Raw genomic sequence first — 20,898 nt, forward strand, 5'->3', positions numbered from 1 at the left:
TGCACACATGAGCGAGGAAAGGGCAGAAAGAAAGAATTTCTGGCGGACTCCGCACTGTCAGCACAGAGCCAGAACTTGAACTCGTGAACTGTGAGATCATGAGCTGAGCTGAAATCAAGATTGTCAGATGCTCAACTTACTGAGCCACCCAGGCACCCCTGTGATAAATATAACTCTATATTTATTTTGTTGTTTTTACATGTTTCTTTCTTTATTTTTAGAGAGTGCATGCATGCACATGGGTACATCACACACACACACACACACACACACACACACACACACACAACCAGGGCGTGTAGAGCAGAGAGGGAGAGGGAAAGAGAGAATCCCAAGCAGGCTCCATGCAGTCATTGCAGAGCCCGGTGGACACTCACTGTGAGATCATGACCTGAGCTGAAATCAAGAGTCAGATCCTTAACCAACTGAGCCATCCAGGTGCCCCAACACTGTATATTTTAAAACTTGGCAGGCAGTGACTCTAAGTTTTTGTGTGTGGGTAATACATGCTCTGTAATTTCATAAATATATCTTTATTCTATAACAATTTTGACCCTCTTTAGGTGGAATTTGATAATAGATTTTTATGATCCTCTTGAAGAAGCCAACCTGAGCTGGCTTTGTAATTTATTGAAGTTTTTGCTTCTCACCTAGCAAATTTTTAGGAATGTGTTATAACCTGAAAATAGAAATTATGATTATTTTTACTATGATGTAGAACAGCTTTGACATTCTCTTAAAAATTCACTTCCTGGGTGGCCACATTTGTTTTTGCTGCATTTGTGTCCGTGTTCTACTCTTTATGACTCACAGGATACATTAGGATGACACAGAAGATGCCACTCTGTCAGTGCTGTTTCCTGCTTGCTATTTTTACAAATGAGTCTGCTTGTCATCAAAGTATGTTTCTATTAAATAATAATAGATCAGTTGAATAAGAAGTCCAGTGCCTTCTCCTAGTCTACCTTATAAAAAATGACAGCCCATGTTACTGAGTAAAAGTCTTTATTGTACAGTGTGCATTGAAGTCGATCCTAAGATATTTTGAAAATTTTTTTATGATGCTCTTCAGCAGAATAAAAGGCTTTGATTTGAATTCATACCTCTACAAATTTTGGGTTTAGTGCAGTTACTCAAGCTTGCACTCTTAAGATTGAATTTCCTTTTAATGTGACTTTTGCTCCTTAGGAACTATTTTCGACTGAAGCAAACTTCTTGACAAGTCAACTATAAAATCCAGATTGGACTATTTTCTTTGAAAAATTAAAAAAAAATTTTTTTTAATGTTTGTTTATTTTTGAGAGAGAGACAGAGTATAAGCAGGGGAGGGGCAGAGACAGAGGGAGACACAGAAACTAAAGCAGGCTCCAGGCTCTGAGCTGTCAGCACAGAGCCCGATGTGAAGCTTGAACTCATGAGCAGTGAGATCATGATCTGAGCCAAAGTCGGATGCTTAACTGACTGAGCCACCTAGGCACCCTCGTTGAAATTAATACTAGATATGATGGAATTAATACACACTAAGACTTAAACCTTATGGTAGCTATTTTTTTGGGAAATGAAAGGAATGAGAGTTAGTTTTTGATCCCTGAGTTAACAAATTAACGTTCTAGTATACACCAATTTATCTTGAATGGCTCACCTTATTTTTATGCCTATTGCTGAGAAAATTTGAAATCAAAATTTTCTAGAAGTAAATTTTTTTCTTTTTTTTGCTTTGAAAATTGGTCCTAGGCAACCCCTTTCTTAACTACATCCCTAATCTTTTGAAGTTAAATTGAAGGAGTATGGCCAGGCCTTTCTGTAACATACCCTGATGTTACTGTCAGAAGTAGAACATCCTGCACAATCAACTGTGGACCTGATCGTATGTTAAGTCACTTTGAGAATCCTGGTGTGGTGACCTGGAGCAGCCCCAGTAGACACAAGAGTATATTTGGGTCCAAAATAAAGAAAACACAAGGCAATCAGTTGAAAGTAAAATTGTGATGTAGGAAAACTTTGTCTTTAGTTTTGCTCTCTGATCTGTTTATGTTTCCCCCTTTCAGGTCTTTGTATTGACTGGCTCAAATGACCAATTAGCTCCCTGCTTTATATAATCTTTTCTCTGTTTAAACAGGAAAGGTTTCGATGTTTTACATGGACTCACTCATATTGACGTTTTTGTTTTGTCAATTGTATTTTAAGCCTTTTATCTCAATTTAGAAATAAAACTTTACTTCTTGATAAAGGAATTACAAATGTTGTCAGTGACAAGCTTTGTGGGGAGAAGAGAACCATCCCAAATCTTAAAATCATAGTGAGCCTCGGGTTCATTCTGAAGGTAAACTTAGCTACTTCATTTATTTTACTGTGTAGGAAAAAGCCTGCATGAGTCCTAAAGCCCACCAATTGAGAGCCATTCTCTAGTAGCTGTTAGGTGGTGCTCTTTTTCTTTTTTTCTTTTTTCTTTTTTTTTTAATTGCAGTAACTTTAGTTTCAGAACCTTTCCTGCCTGAACACAGGTTCACTGAACTGGCTAACTCTATGTGTAAGCTACAAGGCCTTTTGTCACTGCCTCCTGCCGAGATCTCATTGTCTCTGTAGAATTGATATCCATGGCTGAGGCCATAGTTTCTGCTACCTCTAGTTGTCTAAATCTTAGGAGATGGGGCCAGGGACCAAGTAACAAACAGAATGTTTTATTCAGGGATACCTGGTATCATATTTGCTACTTTTATCTGAGGTGGAGTTAGTGGATGAAAAACTATGGAGATCAGCCATGTTTACATATTGGAGAATTAATAGAGTAAAAAGGAATTTAAAATGTGGCTTGATTAAACTTAGAGAAAGGAATGGTGGTTACCAGGGGTTCGAGGGGTGGGGAAAGTGAGATGTTGGTTGAAGTATACAAACTCTCGGTTGTAAGATGAGTAAGTCTTGGGGATATAATAAACAATGTGGTGACTATGGTTAACAGCATTATATTATGTACCCGAAGATTGCTAAGAGAGTATATCTTAAATGATGATTATATGAGATGATGGAGGTGCTAGCTATTGCTTCAGTAGTAATTTCACAGTGTACAAGCGAATTAAATCAACATGTTGTATAGCTTACACTTATAAAATGTTATATCTAAAACATTTTTTTAAATAAAATAAGTGGCTTGAATGTATAAACATAATTATCAACTACAAGCATTTTATGTGAATCATTAACTTTTCACATTTGATTATTATACAAAAACTATTATTATGCATATTGTTTAACTATTTATCTGCCTCAACAAATATTCACCCAACTTTAAAATTTTTATTTGTTGTCATTGTCACAGTTATGATTCTACAATAAAATTTAGAAAGTAGAGAAAAAAAAATACGCTCAGAATCCTACCACTAAACATAATCACTGGTAGTACTTTGATGGATTTTTATTCTAATCTAGTTTTTTTACATGGATATAATTACATTGTAAATATTTGTTTACATTTGCTTTTTAAAAACTTAAATCCCAAGTATTTTTAGAGTGCCTTTAAAGTAATAAGACTAATTTTAGAAGTCTTCCATGAAAAGTAGATTTTATAATATTTGTACATTATGGTTACATACATTTTAGTCTTAATAGATGTTACCTATACCAAAAAGACCACTGTTGCCATTTATACAAATTAAGACTTCTTTTTTTTTTTTTTTTTTAACTGGAAACTTTACTGTTACTTTTTTTTTTTTTTAATTAAGACTTCCTTCTACTTTAGCTTACTTCTAAGGCTATTAGCTAATTTTTAAATCATGTATTTAAGAAACTGATATTTCTCTTCTCTGGCTGAATTACTTTTATTTGTAGGGTCACATGAAGAGGGACCAACTCTAGAAAATGTGGGGCCTGTGGTTATGTATTAAATGTTCACAAAAGAGCATCTGGCCCCACTTTTAATCTACTGTCCAGCTTAGAATTTCATGTTATTCGTTACAACTAAAACTTTCAGCTCTTGTCCAGGAATTATGAGCTTTGAGAATGCAATAGGGGTATATGGGGACCTAGCATTAGTAGCAAAACTAGAAATGAGATCTCACGTAATTGGCACCTTAAACTGGGAGTCAAATGTGATTTAGAATGAAAAAGAAACCTTGAATTCTTTATCCGTAGCCAATATATCTAAAAAACATGATTTCCCCCCACCTTTATGAACATTTTTATTTATTCTTGAGAGATAGAGCGTGAGTGAGGGAGGAGCAGAGAGAGAGGGAGACACAGAATCCAAAGCAGGCTCCAGGTTCTGAGCCGTCAGCACAGAGCCCGATGTGGGGCTCGAACCCATGAACCGTGAGATCGTGACCTAAGCTGAAGTCAAATGCTTAACTGACTGAGCCACCGATGAGCACCCCCCTCCCAACTTTATAAAGCAGATAGGTTTATACAGTTAGGTAGGATTGGGTGCCTGGGTGGCTCAGTCAGTTAAGTGTCCAACTCTCAGTTTCAGCTCAGGTTATGATCTCACGGTTTCTTGAGTTTGAGCCCCACATCGGGCTGTGCACTGATGGTACGGAACCTGTTTAAGATTCTGTCTCTCTCTCTCCCTCTCTCTCTGTCCCTCCCCTACTCATGCTGTCTCTGTCTCTCTCAAAATAAATAAACTTGAAAAAAAAATTTTTTTTAAGTAGGATTTTGTTGTTGTTGTCACTGTTTCCACAAGTTAATATGTATCTACATAATATGACAAGATGTATAATTTTTTAATATTTCTGATTGATATAGAAACCACTGAGGCTATCTTATTTTTTTAAACAAATTTTATTGTCTATGCATATGTTATAAAAGGCAATTAGATTTATATAATTTATATAATTTAATATATATTTATTTATATAAATATAATTTATATAATTTAATTTATATATAATTTGTTTATATAATTTAATTTATATATTTTATATATAATTTATATAATTTAACTTAATTTTTATAATTTATACAATTCATATATTTTAATATATAATTTATATAATTTAATTTATATAATTTATGTAATTTAATATATTTATATAATTTATATATTTATATATAAATTATATAAATTTATATAATATATATTTATAATATATTTATATATTTATAATTTATATTTAATTTATATAGTTTAATTCCCTGAGAGTTTGAGTAAAGAAATTGAGAAGTGTATATAAGTTTTAAAAACCCCATAACTTCTCAATCAGAAACATTGGAGTAAGTAAATTTTATTCCTTTGATTCTTACATCGTGTGGATAGAGCAACTTGCTGAGCTTCGTCAGGAGTTTCTTCGACAAGAAGACCAGCTTCAGGACTATAGGAAGAACACTACTTACCTTGTGAAGAGGTTAGAATATGAGAGGTGAGATGCCATATAGCAACAAATAGTTATGAATCTGGAATATGTGTCCCACATTTGGACAATTTATTTCTTCCTCTCTGGCTTCTGTTTTTCTTCTTTAATTTTCTTAGGTCTTTTAAGTTCCTTATCTCTTGTCTTCCTATGCCTCTTTGAAATCCAAACTCTTATTTTGGTATGTTAAACACCATGGGAATACCTTTTAGAAGATGTGTTTAGTCTGCCCATATAGTGGAGTACATTGTGAGTCAGAAAATCTTGCAAGGCCTGAGTTTCATTGCATTAAGTGTGCAAAGACTGAAAGAAGATTCTGTGGTTCTTTTTGAGGGGCATCCAGAAGATGAAGCCAATGCTGAGAGAAGTCCCCAGAATAAGCTGAGGGACTGGCACCAGCTGCTTCTTCTGTTTGGCATTTCAGTCCCCTCTTGTACATCTCTGCACTAAGTTGGTGGTAAGGTCAGGGAACCTCTTTGTAGCAATCACTCTTTAAAAATCTTTGTTACATCTTTAATCCATTTTATAGTAAACGGTATTTTTTAGGACTGCATACCAAAAATTAGAAAGATTCACCATATTTTAGAACACCGTTTATCCATTTCTGATTTGTTACTCTTATAGGTTATCAGTATATTAACCTGACAGTATTCAATAATTTTCAGCATATCAATAGGATTAAAGAGTTAGCATATTCAGAGGTAATATATTATTCCAGCATGTTAATGTACCAAAGTTTGTTTAATCTCTCCCAATTGCTGGACTGTTGTAGTTTTCCTTATCTTACTGTTATGAATATCAGCTATAAAAATCTTTACGCAAAAAGGATTTTTCCCTCTTATGTTATTTCACTGGTGTATATTCTCAAATATAGAATTCCTGAGACAGAATTTTTTATTGTTTTGTTGCTTTTATCACATATGTGAAAGATTGCTTTCTATAATGGTTGTGCTAATTTATAATGTCAATGTTTCCCCATAGCCCCACCAACATTAGTTTCTACAATTTGGACTTAATTTTGCTAGTATAGAATAAAATACTATCATATATACATATAGGAAGTTTAATTGCATTTTTAATGGTTTAAGTTAACATTTTTCTGTAAATTTTTTAACTACTTGTTTCTTTTTGCATGAATGATATATTTGTATTCTTTGACCACTTGTCCAGTGGAAATTCCCAATCTTTATCTATTTTGTTCTTTCACATTTTCTCTTGATGACTCCATTCTGTCTTATTTATTGGTTTCTTCCATTCTAGCTCTTCTTATGGTTCATAGACTCTTACTATTGTGTTGAAAATGAGAACTGTTGGATGAATCGTCTGCTGCCACTCCTTATCACCTCTTATAATTCTAGGTTTTCTCAATTATTACTGTATTTTGGTCTCATGGTTTTCTCTTCTGTGACTGAAGTTGGCTTTGATAATTATTTCTTTATAAATAAGATTTATAAAAATAGTTTTTATCTTTCTAATTTCTGTTAATTAGCCTTAACAGTATTTTTTATACTCTATTAAAGATTCAAATATTCTAGGAATTTTGACTGTGATCTATTTTTATGCCTGCTTTCTCCTTTTGTGCCCACTCTGCTGCTAACTGAATGCTTTATAAATGTATATTTTCCACTGCTAGACAACTTTGAGAAGTCAATCCAAGATAATATAGCCTAAAAGAATGACTTTGTAATTTAGTTTTCAGTGTGGCCAACAGATCAAGGAGTTAAGAGCACAGCATGAAGAAAATATTAAAAAGTTAGCAGACCAGTTTTTGCAGGAACAAAAGGTAAATTTTTTTTAACAAAAGGTAAATTTAAAAAATACTTAAATCAAAATACATTCTTGTTATAAATCTTGTAATTTAAATATGTGCTTTTAAAATAAAAATATGTACTTTTGTCATAAAACATTATATTTTTAAGTATTCTAGCCTGCCTAATTAAAAAAAATGACTTACAGTGTTTTTATTGTTGAGTGAATTAGACATTTGCAAAAAGACAATGTCAACTCTTAAAACCAATTTTGAGCTAAATGTTTTTCTTTTTTAAAATTTTTTTAATGTTTATTTTTGAGAGAGAGAGAGACAGAGCGAGAGCATGTGAGGGGCAGAGAGAGAGGGAGTCACAGAATCTGAAGCAGGCTCCAGGTTCTGAGCTGTCAGCACAGAGCCCGACACAGGGCTGGAACCCACAAACCACGAGATCATGACCTGAGCCGAAGTCAGACACTCAACCGACTAAGCCACCCAGGAGCCCCAATTTTGAGTTAAATGTTTTTATCTGACTTTTAAAAATAATTTTTGCTATTAATATATTTCTCAGATGGTAAAGTGGATACAACTTTACTGACAAATCTTTTTTTTTTTTAATTTAAGTTTATTTATTTATTTGAGAGAGAAAAGCACACATGAGCAGGGAAGGGGCAAAGAGAGAGGGAAAATCCCAAGTAGGCTCCATGCTATCAGTGCAGAGCCCACTGTGAGGCTCAATCCCATGATCCGTGAGCTCATACCCTGAGCCAAAATCAAGAGTCAGGCATTTAACCAACTGAGCCACCCAGGCGCCTCTGGACGTTAGATTCAAAAGCAGTTTGTAAACAGTGAAGCACAGTGCAAATGTTTATTGTTAATTTTGTCTGCCAGACACACTGGAATACCTGTACCTGATTGTCAAAACACTTTTTTCTTCTTTATTGTGACAAATTCTTACAGTTTGGCTCTTGTTTTTCCAAATTTCCTGTTGATTTTTTTAATGTTACTGTTTTTTATAACGTTACTAATGGTTACATTGCATGCTGTTTTAGAGTTGACAAAACATTTCTATATACATTAAGTAATTAAGTACAAGGACCTATGTGGCAACATTAGCATGTGTATTTAACTCCTTGCCTCTCCCATTTTTTCACTGAGGCCACTCAACCAGTATAAAAGACAAAACTGGTTCACCGATAGAATTGAGTCAGGCCTAACCAGGTCCAAAGATTGAAGTTTCCAAGGAGATGATAGGGTTAGACGCATGTTGAAAGGAATACTGACTGGGGCGCCTGGGTGGCTCAGTCGGTTAAGCGGCCGACTTCAACTCAGGTCATGATCTCACGGTTCGTGAGTTCGAGCCCCACGTCGGGCTCTGTGCTGACAGCTCAGAGCCTGGAGCCTGTTTCAGATTCTGTGTCTCCCTCTGTCTGACCCTCCCCCTTTCATGCTCTGTCTCTCTCTGTCTCAAAAATAAATAAACGTTAAAAAAAAAAAAATTAAAAAAAAAAAAAAGAAAGGAATACTGACCTGTGTATTGTTCTGCCATTACTTCCTTTGCTTGGGTGGCCAGTGTACCTAGGAGGAAATTTGCCTGTTTTCTACCCTTGCTGTTTCTGCTACTGGAAAAGCTTGACAATGTCATTAACCATCTTATCACACTTAAGGGGGCTTCCATGTGCCAACCTCCTGTAGTCTGCCATCCTGCTCGATTACAACACAGGCCTATAGAGAACTCACCCTGCCCACAGCCCCTAGGACAATGCCCAACCGTAGGCCAGTGCTCAGCAAGACTATCTTCTTGCAGAATCATTCCCTCAGCATAGCCAGAGAGAATTACCTCTGCCTAACATCTTAGACCATTTACTATAATTAGAAACTTTAAAAAGTGTTAGTCTTTGATTTTTTATTAGGTATAAAAACTGAACAGAAAATAATATATCCCACATCTTCAAGTGTTTGGAATTTGGACCCATAGTATATGTTTCAAAAAATGAACTGTTTCAGAACATTTAATTAGTAGTTGTGTTAATTGTTTAATCTTGAACTGAAAAATATTGACTGTTACCAAATCTTTAACAGCAGGAGACAAACAAGTTTGATTCAAAAGATGGAAATGAGTTGGGAATAAACAATCATGCAGTACCTAAAAACATTCCAAAAGTACCTGAGAATGCTGCAGATAAGAATGAAGAACCCTCAAGCAATCATATTCCACATGGGAAAGGTATTACTATTATTTTGTTTTGTATTAATAGGATATTGACTTTTTGGATATTCTCATTTTGAAGTGAGCATTTTCAGTCATAAAGAATACTGTTTGATTTTAGTTCAGTTTTGAATAGGCGTCAGTGCTGTTTCACATTTGAATATTTTGACAGACGAAAAAAAGAGTAAATTGTTTCAGAGTTATAGCTATGTCCAAAGCAAGATATAAAGATATGCAGTCAGTGTAGCCTGTTGCTTTAGAAACTGATTATTACATTCCTTCAAATCACTTTGAATTTATATAAGGAAAACTAAAGAATTATATCTTTCGTTACTTGGGCAGAACAAATCAAACAAGGTGGTGATGCGGGAATGCCTGGAATAGAAGAGAATGATCTTGCAAAAGTTGAAGATCTTCCTACCAGTAAGTAAAAGTTATCAGACTATTTACCCTACTCTCTTTTTGAGTAAAAATCATAATCACTTGGGAAAAGTCCTAGGTCTCTGGAAGATTGATGTGTCTGTTAATTAACTACCTATTAATTGCCCGGACTTGTTTAGGATGCAATTGTTTTAAAAAATTTTGCTAAAATGTATAAAGTCCTTGTTTTTGCCTTGATAAGAGTGAACCATATTTGAACATTTTCTTGATTCAAAGTTACTGCTTAGACAGTTAAACTATGTCAGAGCCATTTGTGATTACTAAAAGTAAGTATACCTCATTTCTATGAGACCAAATGTTCCCAGATTGCTGTGTTGTTGGTGTGCTTTAATAAGGCATGGTAATACCCTTATATAGGTTTTTAGGACTTTGCTTGTCCTTTCAGTTATTTACGCCACAGTTTAAATAGTTTATTCCTGGGGCACCTGTGTGGCTCAGTAGATAAAGCATCTGACTTCAGCTCAGGTCATGATCTCACGGTTAGTGAGTTTGAGCCCCAGGTCGGTCTGTGTGCTGACAGCTCAGAGCCTGGAGCCTGCTTCAGATTCTGTGTCTTCCTCTCTCTCTGCCCCTCCCCAACTTGCACTCTGTCTCTCTCTCTCTGTCTCTCAAAAATAAAAACTAGGGGTGCCTAGGTGGCTCAGTTGGTTAAGCATTCAACTTTGGCCCAGGTCACGATCTGGCAGTTTGTGAGTTTGAGCCCCACCTCAGGCTCTGTGCTGACAGCTGTGAGCCTGGAGCCTGCTTTGGATTCTGTGTCTCCTTCTCTCTCTGTCCCTCCCCCACTCTCACTCTGTCTCTCTGTCTCTCTCTCAAAAATAAATAAACTTTAAAAAATTTAAAAAAAATAAATGAATAAATAAATAGTTCCCTATTTTTTCTTTTTCTTCTTTTATGGTCACTTCTGTTCAGTGTCTGTTTCTTTCTTCATTAATGTGTCTGCTCCTTATCCATTTCCACTTGAGGTCTGAATCACTCCTGGTATCCTAGTCCTGTTCAGTGTTTGGGTTTTTTTTTTTTTTCCATGTCTCTTTGTTTTTCTTACCATTTCTATGTTTCTTTGTTACCATAGATACCTCTCCCTGCTGACTCCAATTTATTATGTTGAAAAATTGGAAATAACAGCATGTCTTTGATTTTTCCTGACTGTTTTTATTCCTTTTCAATCTTAGGGTTCCCTTGTGTGGTTATAGCTCACTGTATGTGGCTGAAATTGCTGTGTGTCTGAGGTCCAAATGAAAGACTATTAGTCCTTTCATTTGTATGGTTGTTTTCTCAGATTCTTTTCTGTCCATATTCTTTTGGGTTTCCAATTCATAGTATATGCCCCTAAAATAAAGACAAGGACAAGAGCAATACCAGGAATTTAAAAATACAGAGTCAGGGACTCCTGGGTAGCTCAGTCGCTTAAGCATCCGACTTTGGCATGGGTTATGATCTCATGGCTTTTGAGTTCGAGCCCTGTGCTAAAAGTGTGGAACCTGCTTGAGATTCTCTCTTCCCTGTCTCTCTGCCCCTTCTCTGCTTGTGCATGTTCTCTCTCTCTCTCTCAAAATAAATAAATAAATACTTTTTAAAAATACAGAGTTAGAATGAGCATGATTTGTTTGTGAAGCAATGAAGTTATCCAGTGATTCTTAAAATGTGGTCCTTGGCAGCAGTATCCTAAGATTACTTTGTTAGAAATGCAGATTCTTAGGTCCCATTTTAGACATACTGAATGAGAAATTCATGGGATGGAGCCTAGCAATCTCTGTGTTTTAACAAGCTTTCCAGGTGAATCTGATCTATGCTAAGGTTTTAGAACCACTGGCTCAACATTAATTTGATGTTGAGAACAAGGACCATGTATTATTCTGAATTTTGTAGTACTTACTCTAGTCTTAGACTCACTAAGTTTTAGCTTGATTAATCTTCTTTACATTGCCCTTAGTTACTCTCTTTTAAATTTTTTTTAAGTGTTCTATTATTTATTTTTGAAAGAGAGAGAGACTGAGTGTGAGCAGGGAAGGTGCATAGAGAGAGGGAAACACACAGTCCACAGCATGCTCCAGGCTCTGAGCTGTCAGCACAGAGCCTGATGCAGGGATCAAACTCATAAGCGGTGAGAGAGATCATGACCCGAGTGAGCCGCCCAGGCGTCCCACCCTTAGTTATTTTTTAAGCTTCTCCCAAAGTTTTGCCAAGGATAAACTGCAGGTTTCTAGTATATAGAAATACCCAATTCAGATATGTGAGCAAGCATGCATTTATTTTTCATGTCACATATATATACAAAAATATGTTTGTGTTGAAATTTATAAATTTCAACCTTTTTGTCTAGTTTTCAAGCTAAAATGTTACCATTGCTACTCTAAGTGTGTAGTGTCTCAATTTATTTTCTCATTGGTCCACTGTCATAATTTATTACCTGGCCACCAAAGATTCCAGAATTAGAGTAACATGAAAGGGGAATGCAAGAGGTCTTAGAGATCTTATCTAGACCATTTTTAGGTATATTGTCCTTATCAGACAGAGGTTTTCAGATGTCTTTCACATATGAATTGCTTTAATAGGGCAAAAATCCTATCTTGCTGCTTCTGCTTGATTAAAAAAAGCGCACAGGGGCGCCTGGGTAGCTCAGTCAGTTAAGTGTCTGACTTTGGCCCAGGTCATGATCTCATGATTCGTGAGTTGACGCCCCACATCAGGCTCTGTGCTGACAGCTCAGAGCCTGGAGCCTGCTTTGGATTCTGTGTCTCCTTCTCTTTCTCTGCCCCTCCCCTGCTTTCACTCTGTTTTTCTCTCTCTCTAAAAAGTAAACATTAAAAAAAATTTTTTTTTTAAAGCACACAACATTTCATTAGAATGAATAGAGATGAATAATGCTTTTGATAAGATGCCAACAAATTCATGTCTGATTTTTACAGTATGAATTAGCCGTATTGATTCATATAATGGTCGTAGCACTAGAGTTTAGAATGGAAAGAACACAAAAAATGTATACATTTTGTGTAAATTATCATTGATACTAAAATTATCTGTATATGTAGACACTGTCTACACTGTCATGGCATTTAGAGGCTTCCTCTGGATTAATTTTTCTTTATCTTTGATTTTCTGTAGTTTGAAATAATATGCTGTGATGTAGTTTTTTGGGGGCATGTAGTTTGCTTGGTGTTCTCTGAGCTTCCTGGACCTATGATTTGGTGTCTGACATTGATCTGGGGGGATTCTCAGTCATTATTGTTTTAAATATTCCTTCTGATCTTTTTTCTCTTCTCCTTCTAGTATTCCCATTATGCATGTGTTTACACTTATATTTGTCTTAGATATTATTATTTTTTTCCCATTATTCTCTTTGCTTTTCAGTTTTTGAGGATCTTCTTGATATACCCTGTAACTCAGAGATTCTTTCCTCAGCCGTGTCCAGTCTACAATGAGCCCATCAAAGGCATTCTTCATTTCTGTTATAGTGTTTTTTTATCTATAACATTTCTTTTTGGTTCTTTCTAAGATTTCCATCTCTCTGCTTACATTGCCTATTTGTTCTTGCATCCTTTGTACTTTATCCATTAGAGTCTTTAGCACATTAATCATAGTTGTTGGTATGCCTTGTAATTTTTGCTTGATAGTCAGACATGATGTACCAGGTAATAGTAACTGCTGTAAGTAAGCCTTTAGTAATGTGGTAGTCAGGTGTGGGCGAAGGGGAAGTCTTCTATAGTCCTGTGATTTCTAATCTTTTACAGTGAGTCTATGCCTCTGGACTGTGAACTTCACAAGTTTTTCTCAGTATTTTGCCTTCTCCTGAGGTGGGACAGAAAGGCTGGAGGGGGCTGAAGTTTGGTATTTTTCTTCAGGTCACTTAGGCTCTGATAAAGCCCCAGGAGGTTAGGCTCTATTTAACTAGTTTCTCCCAAGCGCAGGCCTTTTTAAGGAGAACCAAGTGCTCTGGTGTATTTCTAAATGGTTCCTTTTCCCCTCTTCCTGCCTGAGGGAATTTTTCCCCCAATATTTACTACAGGAATGTAGTTGAGCCCCTGAAGGTAAATCTCACAATATTGTAGGGAGCCTCCCTATGACTGGGTCCCCCCAAAATCTTTCTCTCTGAGTTGTTGACACTGAGCCTCCAGTGAGTTGTCCAAACTGAGCATCAGTTACAGTTCAGGTTTTCCTACCCTGGCACTTTCTGCTCCTGAATCTCTTTTGTATGTCATGACTCCCTATATTCACCTTTCTGTGTCTCCGTTCTTAGGGATAGTTGGTTTGCCCTGTGTCCTCTTCTCTTACCCAAAAAGAATTGTTGATTTTTCAGCCTATTTATTAGCTTTTCACTTGTTGTTAGGTTAGAGTGGCAACTTCTAAGCTCCTTACATGTATACAGAACCAGAAACCAGAAGTCCTTTGGATTAATTTTTGAACCTCTTTAAACTGTTGGTGCTTTGCTTTGAAGATCATTGTTCATAACAGTTATCCTTAATTATTTAGATAAGTATTTTGAGTATACAGATTATTATGATATAGTAACTGGTGAAAAGAAACCTTGAGGTGTGTAATCAGTCAGATGCCTACACAAAGGAAAGCCCTATCATATCTTTGTACCTTGAGCTCCTAGCGTGGTGCTTTACACATAACAGGGTCCCAGTAAATGTGTATGGTTGAATTACCAGAATATCGTTAATGGTGAGGCAATGGTATCTGGAATTAAACTGCCTGAATTCAAACCCTTGACTCCCATCTTTTAACAAGTGTGTGACAACTATTTATTTACTCTTATCCTTATCTATGAAATAGGATAACAGTTCCAACCTCATAGCATGAATGTGAGATTTAAATGTAAAGCACTTAGGACAGTGACTGGCACATAGCCAGTGCTATCTAAATTTTAGTTACTATTGTGTTTATGATGATTGTTGCACATCATTAGAAACATATTTGTTACCTTCTTGTCATTCCTTTTACTGAGTGTTGTCTTTTCTCTGTGATGTAGTCTATGCCAAAATTCTTAATGCCTGTACAAATTCTGGTGTATATGTGGAGTCCCTTATAGGCAGTAACCCCACAGAAGAAGTAGAGGAGAAACAAGTCCTTGTCATTTTAAAACAGATTTGTATGTGTTACTGACTTTTATTTATGATAGCCAGGGCTATACTAGAAACCATAGCAGAGCAGTGCTGAACTATCTTAAAATGTGGCTCTGAAACAGTCAAGGGAGTATGTATATCATGTGCTTATGATTAGCACAGTGTTTCAACTTCTCAGCTCTCCAAACCATAGAGCCAAACCCCAGTGGGCTTTGTTTGTTTTTAATGTTGATTTGAGTTGGTTACCAAGATCTTACAGGAATCTTATCATTTAACCCATACTGTTCTTTACCTGGATATTTACCTTTATGGTATGTAGGTCCCTGTGATGTTAGACAGTTACACATTTAGATCACTAGTTTTAAACTTTTTTAGATTAAAGAACATTCCAAGCATACAGGAAACTAGGATAATATAGTAGCCAAGTACCTACTGCCCCCCCAGAAGAAAACCACAAAAATAACATAACATTTTGCCACATTTGTTTCAGATATTTCTGTTATTGATGTTATTGTTAAAGAAATAAAACATTACTGATAAGTTGAAGCCTCCCTGTGTACCCACCAGATCCTATTCCCGCCTCTTCTTCCCCAGAGGTAACTACTATGCTGAGATTGGTGTGTATCAATTTCCATATATGTTTTTAGACTTTTACTGCATTTGTAAGCATCTATAAAACTATAAAGTATTATTTTGTTTGCTGCCTCAAACTTTAAATAAATGGTGTCTTATTGTGTATATTATTCTATACCTTGTTTTTTTCCCCCTCAATATTATGCTTTTGTGACTTACCCATATTATTCCTGTGGCTTTCTAACAGTTATAATTATTTCATTGTATAAATATACCATAACTTATCCATTCACCTATAATAAACATTAAGGCCACTTTTAGTTTTTTGTTATTTCAAACAATACCACAGTGGACACTCTTGTTTATGTCTTCTTATGTACATGAAAGTCTCTAGATACTGATATTTGACTAGTAACATTGAGCTATAAAGGTGAGGCTGCTGCTGGCTAGAAAATGTGACTAGGGATCTAGCTGTCCCAGGCCCTAAGAGTTGAGGAGATCAATAGCTCAATACACTGGTAACCCATAAACAATTCTTAGCACAATGGTTGCAAAACTGTGTACAAGGATATGAAATTAAAATAATTCTTGCATCGGGGCACTTGGGTGGCTCAGTTGGCTAAGCATCTGACTTCAGCTCAGGTCATGATCTCACAGTTTGTGGGTTCGAGCCCCACATCGGGCTCTGTGCTGACAGCTTGGAGCCTGGAGCCTGCTTTGGATTCTGTGTATTTTCCCTCTGTCTCTCTCTGCCTCTCCCTTACTCATGCGCGCACTCTCTCTCTCTCTCTCTCTTCCTCCCTCCCTCCCTCCCTTCCTCAAAAATAAATAAACTTCAAAAAAAAAATTTTAAAGAATTCTTGCATCATAGAATATCGTCAACTTCTTAATATCAGTTTATACTTCTACTAGTAATATATGACAGTATCTGTTTGTCCATATCCTCACTAAGATTCAGTTTGCTATACTTTAATTTTTTTGCCAATCTGACAGTTATTAAATGCTATCTTATTTTAGCTTAAATGTGCTATGGTACTAGTGACATTAAGCATCTTTTCACATATTTATTAGCCATTCTGGTTTCCTTCTTCTATGAATTACCTGGTAATCATTTTTGCCCATTTTTCTATTGGATTTTTGCTATTTTCCTTACTGATCTTTGAGTGTTCTTTAGTAGTTTGTAATGCAAGTATCTTCACCATGTCATGAATATCAACAGAGAAAAAAATCTTATTTATTACTTGGAAACTTTTTTCTAGTTTTAAGGTCCAGTTAATCCCATAGTAAAAATTGCCTCTAATGATTTACTTTGGGGAAAATTCTGGTAGATACAAAAATTTTTATGTACCTGAAAAATTAGAAGTTCTTTTCTAATTAATAACTTAGAAAAAGTTATTCCTTTTGGTTTTTTAATATGCGTTAGATAGAGCTACTCAAGATAATTAATTTTCTGGAATAGAGGTTTTTGACCTTGGCTATATATTGGAATCACTGGGGAGTTAAAAAAAAAATTTCATGCGTGTGTCTCACTCCAGAGATTTTGATGTGTTTGGTCTGAAATGCAGCTTGGCCACTGAATGTGTAAGTATTCCTTAGGTGATTGTATTATGTAACTAAGGTTGAAAACCACTTCTCTTGGAGGATTTTTCTATATCTGCACTGTCTAATATAATAGCCACTAGTCACGTGTATTTATTTTTACATCAAACTTAAATAATACTAAAAAGTCAGTTCCTCAGTCAAACTAGCGACACTTCAAGTGCTTAAGGATCGCCTGTGGCTAGCTGCTACTGTACTGGACAGTGCAAGTATAGAACATTTTCATCATTGCATCAGTGCTGCTCTAGATGGTAATATTGATTACCTCTGGGAAAGAAGACTGAGGACAGAGATAAAAAGGTGATTTACTTTTCAACATACAATCTTTTGAACTTTTGGATTTATATTTCAAAATTTCAAAAGTTTCTTAATTTGATAAATTACCTATTCAAGAACTAAATAATTTTTTAAAAATGAAAGACAGGTACAAAAATGAACTACTAGGACCTCATCAAAATAAAAAGCTTCTGCACAGCAAAGGAAACCATCAGCAAAACTAAAAGGCAACCGACAGAATGGGAGAAGATATTTGCAAATGACCTATCAGATAAAGGGTTAGTATCCAAAATCTACAAAGAACTTATCAAACTCAACATCCAAAAAACAAATCATCCAGTGAAGAAATGGGCAAAAGACATGAATAGACACTTCTCCAAAGAAGACATCCAGATGGCCAACCGACACATGAAAAAATGCTCAACATCACTCATCATCAGGGAAATACAAATCAAAACCACAATGAGATACCACCTTACACCTGTCAGAATGGCTAACATTAACAACTCAGGCAACAACAGATGTTGACGAGGATGCAGAAAAAGAGGATCTCTTTTGCATTGTTGGTGGGAATGCAAGCTGGTGCAGCCACTCTGGAGAACAGTATGGATGTTCCTCAAAAAACTAAAAATGGAACTACCCTACGACCCAGCAATTGCACTACTAGGCATTTATCCACGGGATACAGGTGTGCTGTCTCAAAGGGACACATGCACCCCCATGTTTATAGAAGCACTATCAACAATAGCCAAAGTATGGAAAGAGCCCAAATGTCCATCGATGGATGAATGGATAAAGAAGATGTGGTATATATATACAATGGAGTATTACTTGGCAATCAAAAAGAATGAAATCTTGCCATTTGGAACTATGTGGATGGAACTGGCGGGTACTATGCTAAGTGAAATTAGAGAAAGACGAAAATCAAATGACTTCACTCATATTTGGACTTTAAGATACAAAACAGATGAACATAAGGGAAGGGAAACAAAAATAATATAAAAACAAGGAGAGGGACAAAACAGAAGAGACTCATAAATATAGAAAACAAACTGAGGGTTGCTGGAGGGGTTGTGGGAGGGGGGATGGGCTAAATGGGTAAGGGGCATTAAGGAATCTATTCCTGAAATCATTGTTTCACTATATGCTAACTAATTTGGATGTAAATTTTAAAAAATAAAAAATAAAGTTAAAAATTAAAGAGAGGTAGTTATAGTGATGTTTGAGAGGAAAAAAAAGATTTTGTTTTAAAGAGGAAATGTAGTTAGTGTTTTTGTTTTGGTTTTGGTTAAGATTCTTTCTCTAATGATTAGAGCTTTTAGAAGAAATATCTAAATTTAAATACATCAAAAGTTTTTACCAGGAGGGGCGCCTGGGTGGCTTAGTTGCTTAAGCATCCAACTTCAGCTCAGGTCATGATCTTGCGGTTCATGAGTTCCAGTCCCGTGTCTGGCTCTGTGCTGACAGCTCAGAGTTTGGAGCCTGCTTCGGATTCTGTGTCTCCCTCTTCTCTCTGCCCCTCCCCCACTCGTGCTTTCTCTCTCTCTCTCTCTCTCTCTCTCTCTCACACATAAATAAATAAAGTTAAAAAGAAAACTTTTATCAAATTAAATCACTGTAGATATACTTAAATAAATTTATCTCTTAGACATCCTGTAAGACAGGAATTGGCAAACTACAGCTTGGTTGGCCTGTTTTCACAAATAGTTTTATTGAAACATTACCTTGTTCATTTATTTATGTTTTGTCTATGGCTGCTTTTGTAGTAGAACAGCAGAGTTGAGTAAGGCCTCCAAGCCTAAAATATTCACTATCTGACCCTTCAAGAAAAAAGTTTCAAAGAAACAAATTATATAAAATTGGGCTTTTTTTTTCTTAAATTAGCATATCAAATTTTACTCCTGGAAATTGCTACCAAGAATATATAAACTTCTAATGGTACTTTTGTTTGTAATTGAAAGACATTTCTTTCAGGGCGCTGGGGTGGCTCAGTCAGTTAAGTATCCAACTTTTGACTTTGGCTCAGATCATGATCTCATGGTTCATGGGTTCCAGCCCCGCATCAGGTTCTGCATTGACAGAGCCTGCTTGGGATTGTCTCTCTCTTCCTCTCTCTCTACCCCTCACCCCCCTCAAAATAAATAAATAAACTAAAAAAAAGAAAGACCTTTCTTTCATTGTCATATTTTATGAAGCCACAATTTATAGTAGCCACAATTAGGAATAAAGGAATCAAAATAGGGTCTTGAATTAGAAAATACCCAGGGAGAATAGGATAGTTAGCATCCATTGGGTTTGAGGGTTTAATTGCTGCCTGTTTCTCTCATTTTTTAAAAACTACACTTCTAAAGTATTGTGTTTTAGTGGTTATTCCAGGGATTGCTATATGCACCCTTTATATGTCATGGTCTATTTAGAAATTATCTTGTAGTACTTCATGTGAAATGTTAGAACTTTACAAAGATATAATTCCATTTACCTTGCCTCATCCATTATGCTATTATTGTTATATATTTTACTTAGATATAAGTCCCAATATTTTCAGCATTATTTCTGCTTTAAAAAGCCTTTTAAGGGGCATCTGGGTGGCTCAGTTGGTTGAGTGGCTGATTCTTGATTTTGGCTCAGATCATGATTCAGGAGCCAGCCCTATGTCAAGCTCCATGCTGTGCATGGAGCCCGCTTGTGATTCTCTTTCTCTCTCTCTACCCCTCTCCCCAACTCACACTCTCTGTCTAAAAAAAAGAAAAGAAAGAAAAAAAAGCCTTTTAAGAAAATAGGAGAAGAGAATATTATGGTGTCTTATATTTACCACATGTTTAACTTTTCCAGTGATGTTCATTCCTTCCTGTGGATATTAATTTCTATCTTGATTATTATTTTCCTTTCAGCCAGGAGAACTTCCTTCAGCACTTCTTGAAATGCTGGTCTTCTAACAACACATTTTTCCAACTTAGTTTATCTGAAAACTCTTTTATTTCATATTCATTTTTGAGGGATATTTAAAAAAAAATTCTTTAATGCTTACTTATTTTTGAGAGGCAGAGTGCAAGCAGGGGAGGGACAGAGAAAGAGAAGGAGACGCAGAATCCAGAGTAGGCTCCAGGCCCTGAGCTGTCAGCACAGAGTCTGACACAGGGCTCGAACCCACAAACTGTGAGATCATGACCTGGGCCAAAGTCGGACGCTCAACCGATTGAGCCACCCAGGTGCCCCGAAAACATCATTTTTAATAATCTCTTTTGACATGTACCTATATTGCTCAGAAAGCTGAGATGGTTCCACTGGCCAATATTTGAATAATTATAAGCATGTTCTATCTGTTCATTTATGCAGAGCAAAGTAACATAAGAATGTTACATCATTGTTTTGTATTTAATGTTCAGCTTCGGGACGATTAATATTTCTATGGGCACTTACCAAATAGCGTTTCATCACTTCCCAAAATGTTACTATAAGTAAACATTCATTAGGACTCATCTAAGTGTGATCAAACTATGTAATCAGGAGGCTCAAAAAATTGGTTAGGGCCAGTAGCTTTACATTTAAATGTTTCTGTTTTTTCAACATGAACCTTGGATTCTTTCTTCATTCTAAGGATTAATACTTTGACTCTAAAATACTTCAGTGTACATAAAACACCTA

General features: G+C 35.9%; 1 protein-coding gene across 4 annotated transcripts in view; it reads left to right on the forward strand.

Annotated features, from left to right (window-relative positions):
• The window catches only part of GOLM2 (golgi membrane protein 2), a 105,931-nt gene that overhangs the window by 39,882 nt on the left and 45,151 nt on the right, over positions 1 to 20,898 (forward strand). For 2 of the 4 annotated variants that reach the window (XM_049613530.1, XM_049613533.1), the window contains exons 3-6: positions 5,249 to 5,351; positions 7,035 to 7,125; positions 9,175 to 9,316; positions 9,641 to 9,721. In XM_049613530.1, the coding sequence (XP_049469487.1) occupies positions 5,249 to 5,351; positions 7,035 to 7,125; positions 9,175 to 9,316; positions 9,641 to 9,721 (417 nt within the window). Of the gene's footprint in view, positions 1 to 5,248; positions 5,352 to 7,034; positions 7,126 to 9,171; positions 9,317 to 9,640; positions 9,722 to 20,898 lie in introns of all 4 variants that reach the window. The other 2 variants (XM_049613529.1, XM_049613531.1) reach the window with 1 other exon arrangement.

This window comes from Panthera uncia (genome assembly GCF_023721935.1).
Source record: "Panthera uncia isolate 11264 chromosome B3 unlocalized genomic scaffold, Puncia_PCG_1.0 HiC_scaffold_1, whole genome shotgun sequence".
In the NCBI taxonomy this organism is placed as follows: Eukaryota; Metazoa; Chordata; class Mammalia; order Carnivora; family Felidae; genus Panthera; species Panthera uncia.